Source organism: Entelurus aequoreus, linkage group LG01 (assembly GCF_033978785.1).
Source record: "Entelurus aequoreus isolate RoL-2023_Sb linkage group LG01, RoL_Eaeq_v1.1, whole genome shotgun sequence".
Lineage (NCBI taxonomy): Eukaryota > Metazoa > Chordata > Actinopteri > Syngnathiformes > Syngnathidae > Entelurus > Entelurus aequoreus.
Window position 1 is genome coordinate 75,603,376 of NC_084731.1, and position 22,500 is coordinate 75,625,875.

The following is a 22,500-nucleotide window of genomic DNA, read 5'->3' on the forward strand; positions in this document are numbered from 1 at the left end:
TGTTACCATGCTAAGATTAGCATGCTAACATTATCATGCTACCATTTTATTAGAAGCAGAAATACTTTATTAATACCGAGGGGAAATTAAGTGCAAGCAATATTGCTAATTTTATTCACTTAAACCTAAATATCATAGGTTTTGTACTCATGTGACCATGTTATCATGCTAACTAACTTTAGCCTGCTAACATTATCATGCTAGTAATTTATGCTAGCAATATTGCTAATTTTATTCACTTAAACCTAAAAATCATAGGTTTTGATACTCGTGACCAACGTTCCCTCTAAGGTGCGCGCCTGCGCAATTGCGCACCGCTCACGCGTCCTCAGCGCACTGCAAATTAATGCCGCGCAGGAAATCAAAAATCCCATCTGAACTTTAAACAAAATAAACATTACAATTTATTCTGTATGATTTTGCAATGCAGCTCTGTGAGTGACAGGTGACAACAAGAGTGGCCCCAATGAATTAAACAATCTTTGTCAACACAGTTCAATTATCGTCTGTCGAGACACTTTACGGACAGGAATTCCATCAATCACTTTATTGAGAAAAACTGTTTGTAACCACACCAAAAACATGAACTGGTAATTTTCTGCCATACAAATCAGGCTTAAACCAACTTTGTCATCCGTCATATCAACAGAAGCCACTCGCTCGCTCACCTGCACCAACACACGCACTCATGGCACTTAGCCAGTGCTGCGTTTATGGCCACAAAAAAAGTCAGACAACCCCAATGCCACACAATGTGTAAATGCCAGGTTGTAACACTCAGATGGGTGCTTATTTTACTGCCATTTGTTAAGAATGTTAATCTAAGGATATTATTCATGAAATATTGTCACTAGATTTCATAAATGCTAATAAAAAGATGTATTTTACAGACAGAAAGTTACAGGAACTAAATGTAATCTCTGAAAGGGGTAACATTTCTTTTAAAGGCAGGACCCACAGCCAGACATACAATACTAGCACATAGGTCCTGAAAAACATGTTTTTTTGTTATTGTCATTGTAAGGGGGCAAAATCACTTATATCAGAAAATTATTTTAATAAAACATTTACATTGTTATGATGTCAGGTTTGGGACAGGTGTGACGCTAGTGTAGCCACAGTGTGCACGTCTGATGTCGCTCACATGTGCTCCACAGAGTTTGTGCGTTTGCTCACACACATGAAAAATTAGAGGGAACATTGCTCGTGACCATGTTATCATGCTAAGTAACATTAGCATGCTAACATTTTATGCTAGCAATATTGCTAATTTTATCCACTTAAACATAAAAAAATCATAGGTTTTGATACTCATTTTACCATGTTATCATGCTAACATTAGCATAAATAAATAGATAAATGGGTTATACTTGTATAGCGCTTTACTACCTTCGAGGTACTCAAAGCGCTTTGACAGTATTTCCACATTCACCCATTCACACACACATTCACACACTGATGGCGGGAGCTGCCATGCAAGTCGCTAACCAGCAGCCATCAGGAGCAAGGGTGAAGTGTCTTGCCCAAGGACACAACGGACGTGACTAGGATGGTAGAAGGTGGGGATTGAACCCCAGTAACCAGCAACCTTCCGATTGCTGGCACAGCCTCTCTACCAACTTCGCCACGCTGTCCCCTATGCTAACATTATCATGCTAATGATTTATGCTAGCAATTTTGCTAATTTTATTCACCTAAACCTAAAAATCATAGGTTTTGATACTCATGTCTCCATGTTATTATGCTAAAATTAGCATGTTAACATTATCATGCTAATGTTTTATGCTAGCTATATTGCTAATTTTATTCACTTAAACCTAAAAATCATAGGTTTTGATACTCATGTTACCATGTTATGTTATATAACATTAGCATGACAATGTTATATGCTAGCATTTTAGTGTATTTCGATCATTTCAACCTGAAATTCATGGCTTTTGAGACATGTCTCGATCTTGCAAGTATAATAACTGTTCCCATTATAACAAGCTACTGTTAGCATGCTAACAGTAACAGCTTTTGTGCTTGCTTTTTAGCTAATTTTGTTTGGTTGAACCTAAAAATCATGGATTTAAATATTTTCCTCCATCTTAGAAGTATGCTAACTCCTCCAACATTAGTAAGCTTACGTTAACATTGCTGACGTTTAATTCTGGCATTTTTCCTCATGTTTGTCATATAAACCTAAAAGTCATAACTTTTGATACTTGGCACCATCTTACGCTAACTTTTCCTGTCATTATGCTAAAGTTAGCATGCTGTTGTTTCTTTAATATAAATCATGGCTTTTGATACTCTGCGCCATCTTAGGAGTATGCTAACTTATTTTATGTTATAATGCTAACAATAGCATGCTAACATTTTATGCTAGCATTTTTCCTAATTGTTTTATTATAAACCTAAAAATCATAACTTTTGATACTTGGCACCATCTTACAAGTACGCTAACCTTTCCTGTCATTATGCTAACGTTAGCATGCTAATGTTTTATGATAGCATGTTTGCCAATTTCATTCGTAAAATCCTACAAATCATGGCTTTCGATACATGGCGCCATATTAGAAGTATGCTAACTTTTCCTATGTTATCATGCTAACAATAGCATGTTACCATTTGTTTTCTCATTTTATCCGTTCAAACCAAAAAAATCACAACTTTCAATACTAGGCGCCATCTTAGAAGTAACGCTAACGTTTTCGATGTCATTATGCTAATAGTAGCATGCTAACATTTTATGCTAGCATTTTCGTTAATTTAATTCGTACGAAACCAGCAAATCAGGGCTTTCGATACATGGCGCCGTGTTAGAAGTGTGCTAACTTTTCCTATGTTATCATGCTAACAATAGCATGCTAACATTTTATGCTAGCGTTTTCGTTAATTTCATTCGTACAAAACCTACAAATCGTGGCTTTCGATACACGCCGCCATCTTATGCTATCATGCTAACATTAGCATGCTAACATTAGCATGCTTACATTTTATGCTAGCATTCAAGCTCATTTTTATCATTTAAACCTCAAATTCATGGGTTTGAGACATGTCTCCATCTTGCAAGTATGTTAACTGTCCCCATTATAACAAGTTAGGGTGTTTTTTTTCCGGCAGGGCGTGAAGGTGCCGCCCGCTCTCACGCTGCCATTCTCTGCGCACCCCTGCAGGTGGTTTGCGGCAAGTGCTCCGAGTTCCGCGCCCGCCTTTCGTACGACAACAACCGCACCAACCGCGTGTGCGTGGACTGCTACGCCATGCTGGTGGGCGTGTCCCACACCCCCTCCGTCATGGCCGGCCCCGGCCTGAGGAGGCGCTCCATCCTGGAGGTGAGTGAGACGTCGCGGCGAACGATGCCCAGCGGCCTCGTGACTGACGTCTGCTGTCGCCATAGAAACAAGCCTCGCTGGCGGCCGAGAACAGCGTCATGTGCAGCTTCCTGCACCACATGGAGAAAGGAGGGGGGCGGGGCTGGCAGAAGGCGTGGTTCGTCATTCCTGAAAACGAGCCGCTGGTGCTCTACATCTACGGCGCCCCTCAGGTGGGACCCCAACCTGCCCTCACGCCATGTTGTCATGATCACCGTAGCAACGGCAGCCTTTTCTAAGATGGCGCCAAGTACAAAAGGCCATCATTTTTAGGTTGAAACATGCAAAATGAGCTAAAGTGCTCGCGTAAAGCGTTAGCACATGACCAGAGAAAGTCAGCCCCATTCACTTTCATTGAAAACCTTGAAAAATCCTCACGGCGCTCACCTCCTTCGGATGGCGATCTTGCCAAAAGTAAACTTTGGACGGAATGTTTTTGTATCCAGGGATGAAGTAGAGAAGCGCGTGAACAAAATGAGGTATTAAGCACCGGGCTACGTGAAAGCATGGCTGAGCTACAAGAAGAGGCGCTCTCACTTCATTCTGCTAGTTCCCTGAAAAAAGCGCCTTATGAAATGGGTGTACCTAATCAATAGTCCCATTGAGGGTCATGTGACTTCACAATGACAGTTTATTTTCAACATGAATGCATTTTGCATTTTGTGTGGATTTTGATATGCTGAGTTTTCCTATCTCATCATGCTAACGTTATCATGCTAACGTTTTATGCTAGCAATTTTTTGCTCATTTAATTAACTTAAACCTGAAAATCATAGCTTTTAATACTCATGTTCCCATGTTAACATGCTAAGATTAGGATGCAAACATTATCATGCTAACGTTTTATGCTAGCAATATTGCTAATTTTAGCCACTTAAGCCTAAAAATCATAGGTTTAAGTGATAAAAATCATAGGTTTCACAGCTAATTGGTCGTATATCATGCTAACTAACTTTGGCATGCTAACATTATCATGCTTGTAATTTATGCCAGCATTTTTGCAAATGTTATTAACTTAAACCCTTGAAGTCATAGGTTTTGATACTCATGTTCCCATGTTAGCATGCTAATATTTGCACGCTAATGTTTTATGCTAGCAATTTTGCTAATTTTAGCCACTTAAGCCTAAAAATCATAGGTTTAAGTGATAAAAATCATAAGTTTCACAGCTAATTGGTCGTATATCATGCTAACTAACTTTATCATGCTAACATTATCATGCTAGTAATTTATGCCAGCATTTTTGCAAATGTTATTCACATGAACCCTTAAACTCATAGGTTTTGATACTCATGTTCCCATGTTAGCGTGCTAATATTAGCAATTTTGCTCATTTTATTCTAGCAATTTTGCTCATTTTATTCACTTAAACCTAAAAATTATAGGTTTAAGTGATACAAATCATAGTTTTCACAGCAAATTGGTCGTATATCTTGCTAACTAACTTTGCCATGCTAACATTATCATGCTAGTAATTTATTCCAGCATTTTTGTAAATGTTATTCACTTAAACCCTTAAAATCATAGGTTTTGATACTCATGTTTACATGTTAGCGTGCTAAGATTAGGATGCGAACATTATCATGCTAACGTTTTATGCTAGTAATATTGCTAATTTTATTCACTTAAACCTAAAAATCATATGTTTTGATACTCATGTGACCATGTTATCATGCTAGTAATTTATGCCAGCATTTTTGCAAATGTTATTCACTTAAACCCTTAAAATCATAGGTTTTGATACTCATGTTCCCATGTTAGCATGCGAAGATTAGGACGCAAACATTATCATGCTAACGTTTTATGCTTGCAATGTTTCTAATTTTATTCTGAAAATCATAGGTTTTGATACTTTTTAAAAATATGCTAACTTTTCCAATGTTATCATGCTAACATTAGCATGCTAACGTTTTATGCTGGCATTTCAGCTCATTTCGATCATTTCAACTTAAAAATCATGCGTCTTGAGACATAGGTTTACCTTGCTAGTATACTAACTGTTCTTATTGTTATAACAAGCTAACGTTAGCATGGGAAAATGTTATGCTTGCTTTTTTAGCTATTTTTTATGTTTAAACCTAAAAATAGATTTTGAGACTTGGCCCCGTCATAGAAGTATGCTAACTTCTTCAATATTAGAACACTAACATTAACATTGCTAACGTAATATGCTAGCATTTTTGCTAATTTTATTCATATAAACCTAAAAAATCATGATTTTTGATACTTGGTGCCATCTTACAAGTATGCTAATCTTTCCTGTCATTATGTTAACGTTTGAATGCTAATGTTTTATGATAGCATTTTTGCTCATTTCATTAGTATAAACCTAAATATCATGGCTTTTGTTACTTGGTGCCATCTTAAAAGTATGGTAACTGTTCCAATGTTATCATGCTAACATTAGCATGCTAATGTTTTATGTTAGCATTTTTGCAAATTTTATTTGTATAAAACAAAAAATCATGACTTTTGATACTTGGCACCATCTTAGAAGTACGCTAACTTTTCTTGTCAATATGCTAATGTTAGCATGTTAATGTTTTATGATAGCATTTTTGCTCATTTCATTCATATACACCTAAAAATCATGGCTTTTGATACTTGTTGCCATTTTAGCAGTATGCTAACTTTACCTATATTATCATGCTAACGTTACCATGCTAACGTTTTATGCCAGCCTTTAGGCTAATTTTGTCCATTTAAATTGATGGGTTCTGAGACATGTCTCCATCTTGCAAGTATGCTAACTGTTCTCATTATAACAAGTTAGGGTGTTTTATTTTGACAGGACGTGAAGGCGCAGCGCAGCGTTCCCCTCATCGGCTTCGAAGTGTCGCTTCCGGAGTCATGTGACCGCCTGGAGCGTCGGCACACCTTCAAGATCTGCCAGAGTCACCTGACGCTCTACTTCAGCGCAGAGGGGGAGGAGCTTCAGCGCCGCTGGATGGACGTGTTGTCGAGGGCCGGCAAGGGGGAGGAGCCTCTGGCCCACCGGCTAATCGTGGAGGAGGAGGAGGGGGAAGGGGAGGGGGAAGAGCCGGCGGGGCAGGTGGAAGTTGACAACACGTGATTTGATTGGACAAGGAGTGGTGCTGGGGGCGGGGCCATTTCATGTGCATGACTGCGGGGACAAAATGGCCGCCACATGACCCGACTGAAAGCACAATCATCGTCGTCGTCATCCTGACGCCATTTTTGTTCGGATGACCCGAGCCGGAGGCTCCGCCCATCTTCTATCCTGCAAGACCGCCCTTTGGTGAAACTTTGGTGCGGGCGGCAATGCAGGTCAAAGGTCAAACCTCCTTCATATACCCCTCAAAGTGTCGTCTCACAGCAGGCCTTGCTCAGAGGTCCTCTGCTGGCAGAGTGCGGTACTGCACACGTTATTGCTGAGTCAGTAAATTATTTTTGATATATTAGGACTCCCAGACTTGCCTCCTCATCTTTTCTTCTCTAGAAGCAGAACTCAAGTTGAAGAATGGATGGGACAAAAAGTTCAAACGGCAACACCAGCGCCGGAGAGACAACCATTCTCCAAAATGGACGCCCTCCTTGGCTGCTTTGAACGAAACTGAAAGTTAACTCGGCATTTTTCTCCACTCTGGCTCCCTAAAGGAGACACGAGGTGTGTGCGTGCAGAGAGGAACACACGCTGCATGCCAGCAGGACCAAAGTCAGGGACTTCTCAAGCCTTCAAGTCTGCTCATAATATTCCTCTAAGACACATCTGTCAAACTCAATAGCCCGGGGACCAAATCTGGCCCGCCACCTCATTTAATTTGGGCCGCAACATTATTTAAAGTGGCCTGCCATATCATTTAACGAGGTCAATCACGTCATTTATCATGGTCGATCATGTCATTTAAAGTGGTCCGCCGTGTCATTCAACGAGGTCTGCTACGTCATTTAATGTGGTCGATCACGTCATTTAATGTGGTTCACCATGTCATTTAATGTGGTCCATCACATCATTTAATGTGGTCCATCATGTCATTTAATGTGGTCCATCACGTCATTCAAAGGGGTCCACCATGTAATTTAACGTGGTCCATCACATTATTTAGTGTGGTCGATCACGTCATTTAACGTGGTCCACCATGTAATTTGACATGGTCCATCACATCATTTAGTGTGGTTGATCACGTCATTTAACGTGGTCGATCACGTCATTTAACGTGGTCGATCACGTCATTTAATATGGTCCACCATGTAATTGAATGTGGTCCATCACGTCATTTATTGTGGTCAATCACGTCATTTAATGTGGTCCACCATGTAATTTAATGTGGTCGATCACGTCATTTAATGTGGTCGATCACGTCATTTAACGTGGTCGATCACGTCATTTAATATGGTCCACCATGTAATTGAATGTGGTCCATCACGTCCTTTAATGTGGTCCATCATGTCATTCAAAGGGGTCCACCATGTAATTTAATGTGGTCCATCACATCATTTAGTGTGGTCGATCACGTCATTTAACGTGGTCCACCATGTAATTTGACGTGGTCCATCACATCATTTAGTGTGGTCGATCACGTCATTTAACGTGGTCGATCACGTCATTTAACGTGGTCGATCACGTCATTTAGTGTGGTCGATCACGTCATTTAATATGGTCCACCATGTAATTGAATGTGGTCCATCACGTCATTTATTGTGGTCAATCACATCATTTAATGTGGTCCACCATGTAATTTAATGTGGTCGATCATGTCATTTAGTGTGGTCGATCACGTCATTCAAAGGGGTCCACCATGTAATTTAATGTGGTCCATCACATTATTTAGTGTGGTCGATCACGTCATTTAACGTGGTCCACCATGTAATTTGACATGGTCCATCACATCATTTAGTGTGGTTGATCACGTCATTTAACGTGGTCGATCACGTCATTTAACGTGGTCGATCACGTCATTTAATATGGTCCACCATGTAATTGAATGTGGTCCATCACGTCATTTATTGTGGTCAATCACGTCATTTAATGTGGTCGATCACGTCATTTAATGTGGTCGATCACGTCATTTAACGTGGTCGATCACGTCATTTAATATGGTCCACCATGTAATTGAATGTGGTCCATCACGTCATTTAATGTGGTCCATCATGTCATTCAAAGGGGTCCACCATGTAATTTAATGTGGTCCATCACATCATTTAGTGTGGTCGATCACGTCATTTAACGTGGTCCACCATGTAATTTGACGTGGTCCATCACATCATTTAGTGTGGTCGATCACGTCATTTAACGTGGTCGATCACGTCATTTAACGTGGTCGATCACGTCATTTAGTGTGGTCGATCACGTCATTTAATATGGTCCACCATGTAATTGAATGTGGTCCATCACGTCATTTATTGTGGTCAATCACATCATTTAATGTGGTCCACCATGTAATTTAATGTGGTCGATCATGTCATTTAGTGTGGTCGATCACGTCATTCAAAGGGGTCCACCATGTAATTTAATGTGGTCCATCACATTATTTAGTGTGGTCGATCACGTCATTTAACGTGGTCCACCATGTAATTTGACATGGTCCATCACATCATTTAGTGTGGTTGATCACGTCATTTAACGTGGTCGATCACGTCATTTAACGTGGTCGATCACGTCATTTAATATGGTCCACCATGTAATTGAATGTGGTCCATCACGTCATTTATTGTGGTCAATCACGTCATTTAATGTGGTCGATCACGTCATTTAATGTGGTCGATCACGTCATTTAACGTGGTCGATCACGTCATTTAATATGGTCCACCATGTAATTGAATGTGGTCCATCACGTCATTTAATGTGGTCCATCATGTCATTCAAAGGGGTCCACCATGTAATTTAATGTGGTCCATCACATCATTTAGTGTGGTCGATCACGTCATTTAACGTGGTCCACCATGTAATTTGACGTGGTCCATCACATCATTTAGTGTGGTCGATCACGTCATTTAACGTGGTCGATCACGTCATTTAACGTGGTCGATCACGTCATTTAGTGTGGTCGATCACGTCATTTAATATGGTCCACCATGTAATTGAATGTGGTCCATCACGTCATTTATTGTGGTCAATCACGTCATTTAATGTGGTCCACCATGTAATTTAATGTGGTCGATCATGTCATTTAGTGTGGTCGATCACGTCATTTAATATGGTCCACCATGTAATTTAATGTGGTCGATCACGTCATTTAATGTGGTCGATCACGTCATTTGATAAAGTTAAAGTACCAATGATTGTCACACACACACTAGGTGTGGCGAAATTATTCTCTGCATTTGACCCATCACCCTTGATCACCCCCTGGGAGATGAGGGGAGCAGTGAGCAGCAGCAGTGGCCGCACCCGGGAATCATTTTTGGTGATTTAACCCCCAATTCCAACCCTTGATGCTGAGTGCCAAGCAGGGAGGTAATGGGTCCCATTTTTTTAAAGTCTTTGGTATGACTCGGCTGGGGTTTAAACTCACAACCTACCGATCTAGGCCACTGAGTAGTGTGTAGATGTGTTCGATCACGTCATTCAGAGGGGTTTACCATGTAATTTAACATGGTCGATCACGTCATTTAATGTGGTTGATCACGTCATTTAGTGTGGTCGATCACGTCATTTAATATGGTCCACCATGTAATTGAATGTGGTCCATCACGTCATTTAACGTAGTGGATCTCGTCATTTAATGTGGTCGATCACGTCATTTAATGTGGTCTACCATGTAATTTTAACGTGGTCCATCACATAATTTAATGTGGTCCGTCACATCATTTAATGTGGTCGATCACGTCATTTAATATGGTCCACCATGTAATTTAATGTGGTCGATCACGTCATTCAGTGGGATTCAATGTAATTTAATGTGGTCCATCACATCTTGTAGTGTGGTCGATCACGTCATTTAATATGGTCCACCATGTAATTTAACGTGGTCGATCATGTCATTTAACATGGTCGATCACGTCATTTGATGTGGTCGATCACGTCATTTGATGTGGTCGATCACGTCATTTAGTGTGGTCAATCACGTCATGTAATATGGTCCACCATGTAATTGAATGTGGTCCATCACGTCATTTAACGTGATGGATCTCGTCATTTGATGTGGTCGATCACATCATTTAGTGTGGTCGATCACGTCATGTAATATGGTCCACCATGTAATTGAATGTGGTCCATCACGTCATTTAACGTGATGGATCACGTCATTTAATGTGGTCCATCACATAATTTAACATGGTCCGTCACGTCATTTAATGTGGCCTGCCATGTCATTCAATGTGGTCTGTTACATCATTTTATGTTGTCCGCCCCATCAGTTAAAGGGGCCTTATCAATCAATTAGGTCCGCCACATCATACAATGTGGTTCGCTGCCACGTCATTCAAAGTGTACCGCCATGTAATTAAATGATGTTCGTCACGTCATTTAAAATGTCCCACCCTGTCATTCAATTTGGTCGGCCACATTATGTAAGGTGGCCTGCCATATAATTTAACACGTCATTTATCATGGTCGATCACATCATTTAATGAGGCCTGCCATGTCAATCAATTAGGTCCGCCACATCATTCAATGTGGTTCGCCGACATGTAATTAAATGATGTCCGTTACGTCATTTAAGTTGGCCTGCCATGTCATTTAATAGGGTCCGCCACATTTTTAATCTGGTTGATAACGTCATTTGATGTGGTTACAGTGGCCCACCATGTAATTTAATGTGGCTCACCGTGTCATTTAATAGGGTCCACCACGTCATTTAAAGTGGTCGATCACGTCATTTAAAAATGGCCCACCATGTAATTTGATTATGTCCGTGACGCCATTTATAATGGCCTGCTATGTCATTCAATGAGGCCTGCTACATAATTAAAAGTGGTTTGCTACATCATTTAACATGTTCCGCCACGTCATTTAAAGTGGCCTGCCATGTCATTCACTGAGGTCCGCCACGTCATTCAATTTGCCCGCCATGTCATTCAATAGGGTCCTCCACACCACTTAGTATGGTCGATCACTTCATTTAATGTGGTTTGTCACGTTATTTAAAGTGGCCCATCGTGTAATTTAACGTGGTCCGTCATGTCCTTCAATGTGGTTTGCCACGTCATTTAAGTTGGCCCGCCACGTAATTGAATGATGTTCCTCACGTCATTTATTGTGGCCTGTTATGTCATTCACTGTGGTCCGCTACATGATTAAATGTGGTTTACCACATCATTTAACGTGTTCCGCCACGTCATTTAACATGGTTCGCCACTTTATTCACTGTGATCCTTCACCTCATTTATTGTGGGCTGCCACATCATTAATGTGGTCCCTCACATCATTTAAATTGGCCTGCCATGTCATTCAACATGGTCCACCACGTCATTTACCGTGGTCCGTCACATCATTTAGTGTGGCCCGCCATGTCATTTAATGATGTCCGTCACGTCATTTATAATAGCCTGCTATGTCATTCAATGAGGTCCGCTACATGATTAAACGTGGTTTGCCACATCATTTAATGGGCTCCGTCAAGTCAGTTAGCGTGGACTGCCATATAATTCAAAGTGGCCTGTTATCTCATTTAATGTGGTCCGTCACATCATTTAGTGTGGCCTGTAATGTCATTTAATGTGGCCTGCCATATCATTTAATGTGGTATGCCACATCATGTAATGTGGTTCGTAACATCATTTAGTTTGGCCTGTCATGTCATTCAATGTGGTCTGCCACATAATTTAATGTGGTTCGCCACGTGATTCACTGTGGTACGCCACATAATTTAATGGGATCCTTCGGGTCATTTAAAGTGGCCCGCCATGTCATTTAATTTGGCCTGCCACATCATTTAATGTGGTCTGTCACATCATTTAGTTTGGCCTGCCATATCATTCAATGTGGTCTGCCACATGATTCACTGTAGTACGCCACATCATTGAATGGGATCCTTCACGTCATTTAAAGTGGCCCGCCATATCATTTAACGTGGTCCGTCACATCATTTAACATGGTCCGTCACATCATTTAACGTGGTCCGTCACATCATTTAGGTTGGCCTGCCATGTCATTCAACGTGGTCTGCCACATCATTTAATGTGGTCCGTCACATCATTTAATGTGATCTGTCACGTCATTTTATGTAGTCCGCCCCATCAATTTAAAGTGGCTCTATTAGCGATGTGGCCCTCAATAAAAATGAGTTTGACAGCCCTGATCTAAGAAATGCATTCAATATCCAATCAGAATAATTCTGAGGTCACCACGCTCAGACCACCTGATGCGTGGTCTCCCATGACCTCTGACCTTGGGACAGTGTTTGCTAGTAACTCTCTTCTCGGTGTTGTCAGATGTTTGTGTCTTTGTTGTTGACCTGATGCCAAAAGAAAAGTACACATTCAACCACTTTTGTAAATATAATTTATTCACCCGCGGTCACGTGACCCGCAGCGGTGAGCGCTCAGCACTTCCTGGGGGTCAAGCGAAGCTAACGTCGTGGTGGACAAAGAACGCGTTTGTGCGAGAGCGTTTCCTGATTCCTCCAACTTGAGCCTCAGCTGCCTCCCTGGCTTTTCACGGCGCGCTCTCGCTCGCCTCAGTGACCTTACGCCGGCGACAAGGGAACGCCGACATGGTGCTGGTTTACGCGCCGGTCACCAGGTGGCGCTGCCTTACACCTCCCTGAGTCAACTTGTTGTGTCCACCGAGACAAGTGACAGTGTTATTGTTATTATCGTCGTCGTTTCTATTTTTTACACGTATTGATGGCCTGAAAATGGCTGCTGTTGCCATGGCGACCAACCAATCGTAAGATTACACTTCAACATTTAAAGGACTTCCTGTCAGCATCTGTTGGGGGGGGGGGGGGGGGAGACACAATCACAGGCCAAGATGATGTTTTATTGCTGTGGTGACCCACCTTGTTCTCCCACAGCTTGTGATGTCTTGTTGCCATGGTGACCTTCAAGTTCCAGTGCTGCTGAGTTGCCGTGACAACAACAAAAGAAAATGGCTGTTTATTGATGATTGATAAGAGATTATTGGTTAGTGGCCGGCCACTGCCTTCCTTCCAGCTGTATGACACGACAATAAAGCATTGAAAGCACTGCTGTCATAATTCCCTTCGTTAACGGAATTAAAAATAATAATCATTGATTTAATATCATGAGAATGATGTGTATTTTTTATTAAATTTCATTGATCTATATTATTTATTGCTGATTACATTTACACATACAAGGAATTTCTAAGCTAACAAGAAATAAGGCTAATAAAGCAATAACTTAAGTAAACTACAATAAAATGTGATTGAAAATATATAAATTCGAATTTAAGAAAATGTAAAATATAAGTTTAATTACAACAAAAACACACAAATGTAAAAACGGTGTAATGACGTGCAAGTTAGAATTTGTTTTTAACACATTTAAAAAAGTTTTTTTTGTTTGTTTGTTTTATTGAACAACAAACATATATCCACAAGGCACTTTCAATTTACACATCAGGTTGAGCAAATTATATGTTTAACAAAAATGTTAAGGAAAGAAAATAAAAGCAAATACAGTATTAAAAATAATAATAAACAATATGATAAAATACAAAATTCAAAAAGACAAAAAAGGGCAAATTTAAATGACTTTAAAACATTTGAATAAATATATCAATTTAAGGGCTTTTGTACTTTGAATCATTTTCCAAGATTTAATTATATTATAGAAAATGTAGCTTTTACTTTCAGAAATCGACATTTATGTAGAACATTTTTGCTTGGAGAATAATAATGTTGACAAACATTTCTATGTTACCATCATTTATAAATATGCCAAATGTGATTTCTCCTACAGTGAATGGGGACATCTCCACACTCTTGTCTCTCAGCCAATCTCTGATCTCCTCCCAAAACACATGTACACTCTCACATTCCGCACACACATGTTTGACATCATCTGCTGTCAACCTCCATGTTAAATTTAAGTTTCCAAAAATCATTTGAAGGGTATATGCCAATAATAATTAGTTATTCTTTAATTTTGGGAATAATTGGGTATGTAATATTGTCCTCATTTTCCTTAGCTCAACTTACAATTCAAAAAAAGTTAAAGTGTTCATGTTTTTACGACAGCGACTGAGAAACAAACATCTGGCCGCGCCTCCTACGCGCTTTGCGGCTTGCTCATTGGTCACGTGAGCTGTCCGTTTAGATCAGTCGATCAATCTGACGTCATCCTGGACTTTCCCCGACAGGTCTACTTTCAGAAAGACGAAAACAAACAAGATGGAGGACTGGAAGACAGCGGCAGCTCGCTGATTGGCCGTTAGGGATAGACACTGCGATCCTATTGGCTGCTAGGTGATCAGCCTTTCCCGGTATCCCCGCCCTCCTTGAATAGAAATACAGCCTAGAATCAGCTTCTCGTTAAAAAATAGACCATATGACGGATAAAACATGTACAACGATGTGTAATTGGCCCTGGTGATTTATTACCAGCTCATTTCTGGTGTTTCCTGAGCATTTAAGTTGAAGTAAGACAGACGTGATTGATTGTGTGTTGCGTTTCTACGCTAGGAGCTTCCTGTGTATGTTTGTGGCCGCTGGGAAATCAGAAACACCCCTGAGCTTCTCACGCTAGACGTCCACAAAATTGTCTCTTGGGATCCACGGTACCGCCGGGGAAATGTCTTCTGTCGGTCCCGACCCGAACACCAGCATGCTGGAGCCCGAGACGGGAGTTTTGCAGCCGCAGACCGTCTTCGTCATCCTGGACGCGGCGGAAAGTCTTAATGTGCTGCAGTGAGTCACCGTTATCCTTTCTATTCTCCCTTTTGATCCACTTTCTTTTTCGAAGGCTGCTCAGTTACATCGATGTCTTTATCTCACTAATAATCAAAACACGGAAGGAGTTTGGTCTTAAAACGTTGAATTAAAGTGACGAAATAATGATGAAGAGGAAGGTCAGAGGTCATTCTCGGTCTATCAGTGTGATGTTTAGGACTGCATGCAGACTGTATACTCTCTGACCTTTGACCCCAGAGCCTCTTTGCATTTCACAGGAATGAGTCAGATTAACGAGCACACACACACACGTTTGTTGTTTTCCACTCAACGCACACGGGAAGTCTTTCAAAAGATACACGTGCACATTTATCTTCTGTTTCTTTTTGAACGGGGATGTTTTCACTGTCAAAAAGGGGAAATTTCCTATTTTCCTACTGTCATTGAACAAGGCATGAGGGTGGGGGTCTCCATGGTGACGCGGAAATCAGGAAATGACTCAGCAGAAAAACACACGCGCAGAATTCTTCTCTGATTTTTGACACGTTTTGGTTGGAGTGGGCGGAGCTTAAGAAGGGACGGTAAAAGAAAAGTGACCTAAAATATTTGTCAGTGACCAGCAGGGCGGCGCTCTCTCATCAGCTGGCTCAGGGGCGTCAATCTCATTTTTATTGCAGGTCATATTGCATTAATGGCTGCCCTCAGAGGGCCACTTGTAACAGTGAATATAAATATATACATATATATGCACATATTTATATATACAGTATATTATATATATATATATATATATATATATATATATATATATATAGCATATTATTATATATATCCTTGAATTCCTTGAATTCCTTCTAAGTCTATAACAAGATCTGATAGCTCAGTACAGCTCTTTTTATTACCAAATATGTGTTATATGTGTTTTATGTTGCACGATTGCACCAAGAAAAATTCCTAGTTTGTGAACCCGTTCTCACACAATGGCAATAAAACTATTCTGATTCTGATTCTGATTCTGATTATATATATATTATATTCAGCTGAGATAGGCTCCAGCACCCTCCGCGAACCCGAAAGGGACAAAGGGTAGAAAATGAATGTGTGTGTATATATATATATATATATATATATATATATATATATATATATATATATATATATATGAATACAAACGTATAATAGCCCTGTTACAAAAGTTGCATAGAACACAGATTTTGACTAGTATACACTACCGTTCAAAAGTTTGGGGTCACATTGAAATGTCCTTATTTTTGAAGGAAAAGCACTGTACTTTTCAATGAAGATAACTTTAAACTAGTCTTAACTTTAAAGAAATACACTCTATACATTGCTAATGTGGTAAATGACTATTCTAGCTGCAAATGTCTGGTTTTTGGTGCAATATCTACATAGGTGTATAGAGGCCCATTTCCAGCAACTATCACTCCAGTGTTCTAATGGTACAATGTGTTTGCTCATTGGCTCAGAAGGCTAATTGATGATTAGAAAACCCTTGTGCAATCATGTTCACACATCTGAAAACAGTTTAGCTCGTTACAGAAGCTACAAAACTGACCTTCCTTTGAGCAGATTGAGTTTCTGGAGCATCACATTTGTGGGGTCAATTAAACGCTCAAAATGGTCAGAAAAAGAGAAATTTCATCTGAAACTCGACAGTCTCTTCTTGTTCTTAGAAATTAAGGCTATTCCACAAAATTGTTTGGGTGACCCCAAACTTTTGAACGGTAGTGTGTGTTTTTCTAACAGATTGATGGATGACTTGCTTTGAAATCCTAAATCAGTTATTTTTTATTTTTGATCATCTAAAAAAAAAATATGCTTGGAACGTTTGGTTACAGCATCAGATGACATTAAAGTGTAGAACATATATGCAGTTGCACAAAGCACTTTTTTTTTGTCAAAATTGGAAGAACTAGTTCATTTAGACTGAAAGTGTTTTATCATTTCCAGCCTATTGCAGGCCAAAATAATTATGTGATGGGCCACTTTAAATGACATAGCAGGGCACCTTTAATGATGTGGCGGGCAACTCTAAATGATTTTTTGGGCCACATTAAATGACACGTAGGGCCAAATTACAAATTATGTGGCAGTCCACATTAATGATGTGGCGGGCCACTTAAATGATGTCACGGGCCAATTTAAAAGATGTGTCGGGCCCCTTTAAATGATGTCACGGGCCACATAAATGATATCGTGGGCCACATAAAATTGTGTGGCAGGCCAATTAAATGATTTGGTGGGCCACTTTAATGACGTGATGGGCCAAATTAACTGATGTGGCAGGACACATTAATGACGTGGCGGGCCACTTAAATGATGCCATGGGCCACATAAATTATGTCGGGCCACTTTAAATGACGTGTCGGGCCACCTTAAATGATGTGGCAGGACACATTAATAACATGGCGGGCCACTTAAATGATGCCAAGGGCCCCATATATGATGTCGGGCCACTTAAATGACGTGACGGGCCAATTTAACTGATGTGGCAGGACACATGATGTGGCGGGCCACTTAGATGATGTCAAGGGCCACATAAATGATGTCGGGCCATTTTAAATGATGTTTTGGGCCAAATTAAATGATGTCACGGGCCACATAAATGATATCGCGGACTACATGAAATTGTGTGGCAGGCCACTTAAATGATTTGGTGGGTCACTTTAATGACGTGACGGGCCAATTCCCCTGACGTAACAGGACACGTAAATGATGTCGCTGGCCACGTAAAATGACATCACGGGCCCCATTACATGGCGTGGCGGCCTGAAATGGCTTGGTGGACCACGATAAACGATGTGGCGGGCCAATTCAAATGATGTAGCGGGCCACTTTAAATGATGTGGCAGGACTCGTAAATGAGGTTGCGCACCACATAAAATGACATTGCGGGCCCCATTAAATGGCGTGGGGACCCACATTAAAAAACGTAGCAGGCCATGTAAATGATCTGGTGGACTGTTTTAAACGACATGTCGGGCCACTTTAAAAGATGTGGCCGGACACAAAAATGGCGTAACGGGCCACTTTAAACGACGTGTCGATCCACTTTAAATGATATGGCGGGCCACATAACATGGTGCTGCGGGCCAATTTAAATGAAGTCAAACTCAAAAGCTAAGGACTCCTGGGGACTTGATCCATTTTTACTAAAGAAATAAAAAAAGACCAATAACTTACATAATTAACCAGTCATTAAAAGAATGTTCATTCCTGTCCTGGGGACGGTGTGGCGAAGTTGGTAGAGTGGCCGTGCCAGCAATCGGAGGGTTGCTGGTTACTGGGGTTCAATCCCCACCTTCTACCATCCTAGTCACGTCCGTTGTGTCCTTGGGCAAGACACTTCACCCTTGCTCCTGATGGCTGCTGGTTAGCGCCTTGCATGGCAGCTCCCGCCATCAGTGTGTGAATGTGTGTGTGAATGGGTGAATGTGGAAATACTGTCAAAGCGCTTTGAGTACCTTGAAGGTAGGAAAGCGCTATACAAGTATAACCCATTTATCATTTATCATTTATCCTCCTTCTAAACTGCAATTATAACACCCATTTTCAATTCTGGAAAGAAAAAGGACTTAAAGAACTATCGACCAATCAGTACACTTCCTGTTGTTTCTAAGATTAGTGAAAAAATGGTTGCCGAACAGCTGATTGAGCACTTTGATAATGGAAATATGTTAGATCCCATGCAGTTTGGCTTCAGATCCAAACACGCTGTTACTTCCTCCAGGTGATCAAGTCCAGCCTGGTGGTTTGCTGGCTCTACGTCAGGCGTTCCACACAGTTAATCACTCAGTGCTGCTGGCAAAATTATAGAATTTCAATCTCTCCACAAACACTATCAGGTGGGTTCAGTCTTACATCGCAGATCACTCCCAGTGCGTAAGAATAAATGACAAAACTTTGCCGCAGGAGTACCTCAAGGGTCTATTCTGGGGCCACTGCTCTTCAGTTTGTACATTAATTGCCTACCTTCCATTTGTGAGGATGTGGAAATGTTAATGTATGCTGATGACACGGTGCCCATGCCAATGTGGTTGCAGCTAAGATTTTGGAGACAATGACCAAAGCAACATGGTTTCTGGCCACCTGCCTTGACTCACCTATGAACTTGAAGTGCCATCCCATTCCTAACCCTTAGGGTTCAATATGATGTGGGTCCACCTTTTGCAGCTATTGCAACTCTTCTGGGAAGGCTGTCCACAAGTTTGCGGAGTGTGTTTATAGGAATTTTCCAGCATTCTTCCAAAAGCGCATTGGTGAGGTCACGCACTGATGTTGGTGGAGAAGGCCTGGCTCTCAGTCTACGTTCTAATTCATCCCAAAGGTGTTCTATCGGGTTCAGGTCAAGACTCTGTGCAGGCCAGTCAAGTTCATCCACACCACATTAAATTACATTGCGGGCCACATAAATGATGTGGCGGGCCACATAAATGATGTGGCTGGCCACAAAATGATGTTGTGGGCCACATAAATGGTGTTGCGGGTCAGTTTAAATGACGTAGCAAGCAACTTTAAGTGACGTGGCGGGCAACTTCAAATGACATGTTGTGCCACAATAAATGATGTTATGGGCCACATAAAACGACATTGTGGGCCACATATAATGGTGTGGTGGGTTGCAATAAAATGACGTGTTGGGCCACATTAAATGATGTGGCGGGCCACATAAAATGACATCGCGGGCCACCTATATTGGTGTGGTGGGCAACATCAAGTACATATGTGGTGGGCCACATTAAATGACGTAGCAAGCAACTTTAAATGATGTGGCGGGCAACTTCAAATGACATGTGCCACTATAAATGATGTGGCGGGCCACATGAAATGACATCGCGGGCAACCTATAATGGTGTGGTGGGCCACAATAAAATGACGTGTCGGGGGCCACGTAAAACGACATCGCGGGCCACATCAAGTACATACGTGGTGGGCCACATTAAATGACGTAACAAGCAACTTAAGTGATGTGGCGGGCAACTTCAAATGACATGTTGTGCCACAATAAATGATGTTATGGGCCACATAAAACGACATTGTGGGCCACATATAATGGTGTGGTGGGTTGCAATAAAATGACGTGTTGGGCCACATTAAATGACGTGGCGGGCCACATAAAATGACATCGCGGGCCACATATAATGGTGTGGTGGGCAACATCAAGTACATATGTGGTGGGCCACAATTAAATGACGTAGCAAGCAACTTTAAATGATGTGGCGGGCAACTTCAAATGACATGTGCCACTATAAATGATGTGGCGGGCCACCTGAAATGACATCGCGGGCAACCTATAATGGTGTGGTGGGCCACAATAAAATGACGTGTCGGGGGCCACGTAAAACGACATCGCGGGCCACATCAAGTACATACGTGGTGGGCCACATTAAATGACGTAACAAGCAACTTAAGTGATGTGGCGGGCAACTTCAAATGACATGTTGTGCCACAATAAAGGATGTGGCGGGCCACATATAATGGTGTGATGGGCCACAATAAAATGATGTGTCGGGCAACGTAGAACGACATCGCGGGCAACCTATAATGGCGTGGTGGGCCACATCAAGTACGTATGTGGTGGGCCACAGTAAATGACGTAACAAGCAACTTAAATGATGTGGCGGGCAACTTCAAATGACATGCTGTGCCACAATAAAGGACAAGGCGGGCCACATATATTGGTGTGGTGGGCCACAATAAAATGATGTGGTGGGCAACGTAGAACGACATCGCAGGCAACCTATAATGGCGTGGTGGGCCACATCAAGTACGTATGTGGTGGGCCACATTAAATGACGTGTCAGGCCACATTAAATGATGTGGTGGAGCATATAAAGTAGGTATGTGCTGGGCCACAATAAAATGTGTTGGGCCACATGGCGGGCCAAATCCGGCCCTTGAGTTGGACACCTGCGTGCTAGCTCGTTAGCCAAGTTTCCTACCTTTCTGAAGGTGTGCAATAACTAATGGCGGCACGGCGTGGATTAGCGAGGCGGTCACATGCTTCTTGCGGGCGTCATCAGCAAAGCAAGGAGGCGTCTGATTGGTCACGCGTGTGCGCAGGGTGGAATCCGGCATCGTGGCCGACATCGAGGTGGACGCTCTGTTGCCGTCAGACTGCGACGCCTTCTACCAGATCAAGAGCCAGCCCATCGGCACCAGGTACCCTCCCGACCTTTGACCTCCCTCGGCCGTGATGATGTCATTGATGGAGCCTTAGCGCTCTATTCCAGCGTCAAGTAGGGAATGATGTCATGTTATATCTCCTCAGCGCCTACCCCTCCTCTTCCTCCTACTCGTCCTCCGTGCCGGCGGCCATGTCGTCCAGGTAAGCGCCGCTGCCTCCGTCCCGCTGACGGCGGCCTCACTGATGCTGATGTCCGGCAGGGTTCTGCTGCGCCAGGATCTGATGCGGCAGCAGGCGCTGCAGGAGGAGCAGAAGGAGGCGCAGCAGCTCCTGCGTGTGCCCGCCTTCTCCTCGCCCGTTTGCGTCAGCGTCACCTCCAGCGGACCGCCCGCTCAGGTACCCGTAGAGGTGCTGAAGGTACGGAACCTTTGTTTTAGCCGCCGTCTTTCCCACAATGCACCTCTGCTGACCTCACGCCACCTTCCAGGTGCAGACCCACCTGGAGAACCCCACCAGGTACCACATCCAGCAGGCTCAGAAGCAGCAGGTGCGGCAGTACCTCTCCTCCGCCAGCCGCAACCTTTCGACGCCAAGCCCCGACCCCGCCGGCCGCCATGCGCTCAGCAGCCCCAAGGTGGAGGTATTGCTTAACAGCCCCGCCCACCAAGAGACCGGTCATGTGACCTCGCTGCGCTCTCTTCTCTGATTGGTTCCTTCAGATGGAAGAGACGATCATAGATGACGTCATCAGCATGGAGTCCAGCCTCAATGACGATTTCCTGATGCTGCTCCACTCGCCGCAGCATGTCGCTACCACGGTAACGCCACACAGGGGCGCCACTGTGTCACATTGTGTGTGTTAGATATCCACTGGTATCTTTTTTTTAGGGATACCGACTATTAGTAGTCAAGAAGGCAGATGACTGATATTTATTTGCAGTAAATCTTATTCAAACATGAATAGTACGTTTTTTTACGGACTTTAGAGCCACACCTACTAAATCTTAGAATAAAAAATATTTTTTCATATATTAGCCGCAGATATATACGTTGTGAAATAAGTTATTTACACAAAAAGATATTATAAATGTTTATTTACATACCATAATTGTTTCCAAACGGCAGTAAAATGGCTGATCAAACAAAACCGAAGTCATGGTCATGGACCCACTAGCTGCGCAAGCTAGCTCTCCAATCAGCTAAACAGACTCAATAACTCCACGGTGACGTTTTG

At 42.1% G+C, this 22,500-nt stretch overlaps 2 protein-coding genes across 4 annotated transcripts in view; both read left to right on the forward strand.

Annotated features, from left to right (window-relative positions):
* fgd1 (FYVE, RhoGEF and PH domain containing 1) overlaps positions 1 to 13,209 on the forward strand; it is a 33,975-nt gene extending 20,766 nt beyond the window's left edge. For both annotated transcript variants that reach the window (XM_062058241.1, XM_062058249.1), the window contains 3 exons: positions 3,162 to 3,320; positions 3,386 to 3,532; positions 6,151 to 13,209. In XM_062058241.1, the coding sequence (XP_061914225.1) occupies positions 3,162 to 3,320; positions 3,386 to 3,532; positions 6,151 to 6,432 (588 nt within the window). In that variant the 3' untranslated portion in view covers positions 6,433 to 13,209. The remainder of the gene's footprint in view (positions 1 to 3,161; positions 3,321 to 3,385; positions 3,533 to 6,150) is intronic.
* Positions 13,210 to 14,742: 1,533 nt separating this feature from the next.
* LOC133657219 (transcription factor E3-like) overlaps positions 14,743 to 22,500 on the forward strand; it is a 17,894-nt gene continuing 10,136 nt past the window's right edge. The window contains exons 1-6 of one of the 2 annotated variants that reach the window (XM_062058261.1): positions 14,743 to 15,136; positions 21,203 to 21,301; positions 21,411 to 21,467; positions 21,527 to 21,683; positions 21,754 to 21,906; positions 21,986 to 22,084. In XM_062058261.1, the coding sequence (XP_061914245.1) occupies positions 15,021 to 15,136; positions 21,203 to 21,301; positions 21,411 to 21,467; positions 21,527 to 21,683; positions 21,754 to 21,906; positions 21,986 to 22,084 (681 nt within the window). In that variant the 5' untranslated portion in view covers positions 14,743 to 15,020. The remainder of the gene's footprint in view (positions 15,137 to 21,202; positions 21,302 to 21,410; positions 21,468 to 21,526; positions 21,684 to 21,753; positions 21,907 to 21,985; positions 22,085 to 22,500) is intronic. The other variant, XM_062058270.1, reaches the window with a different exon arrangement.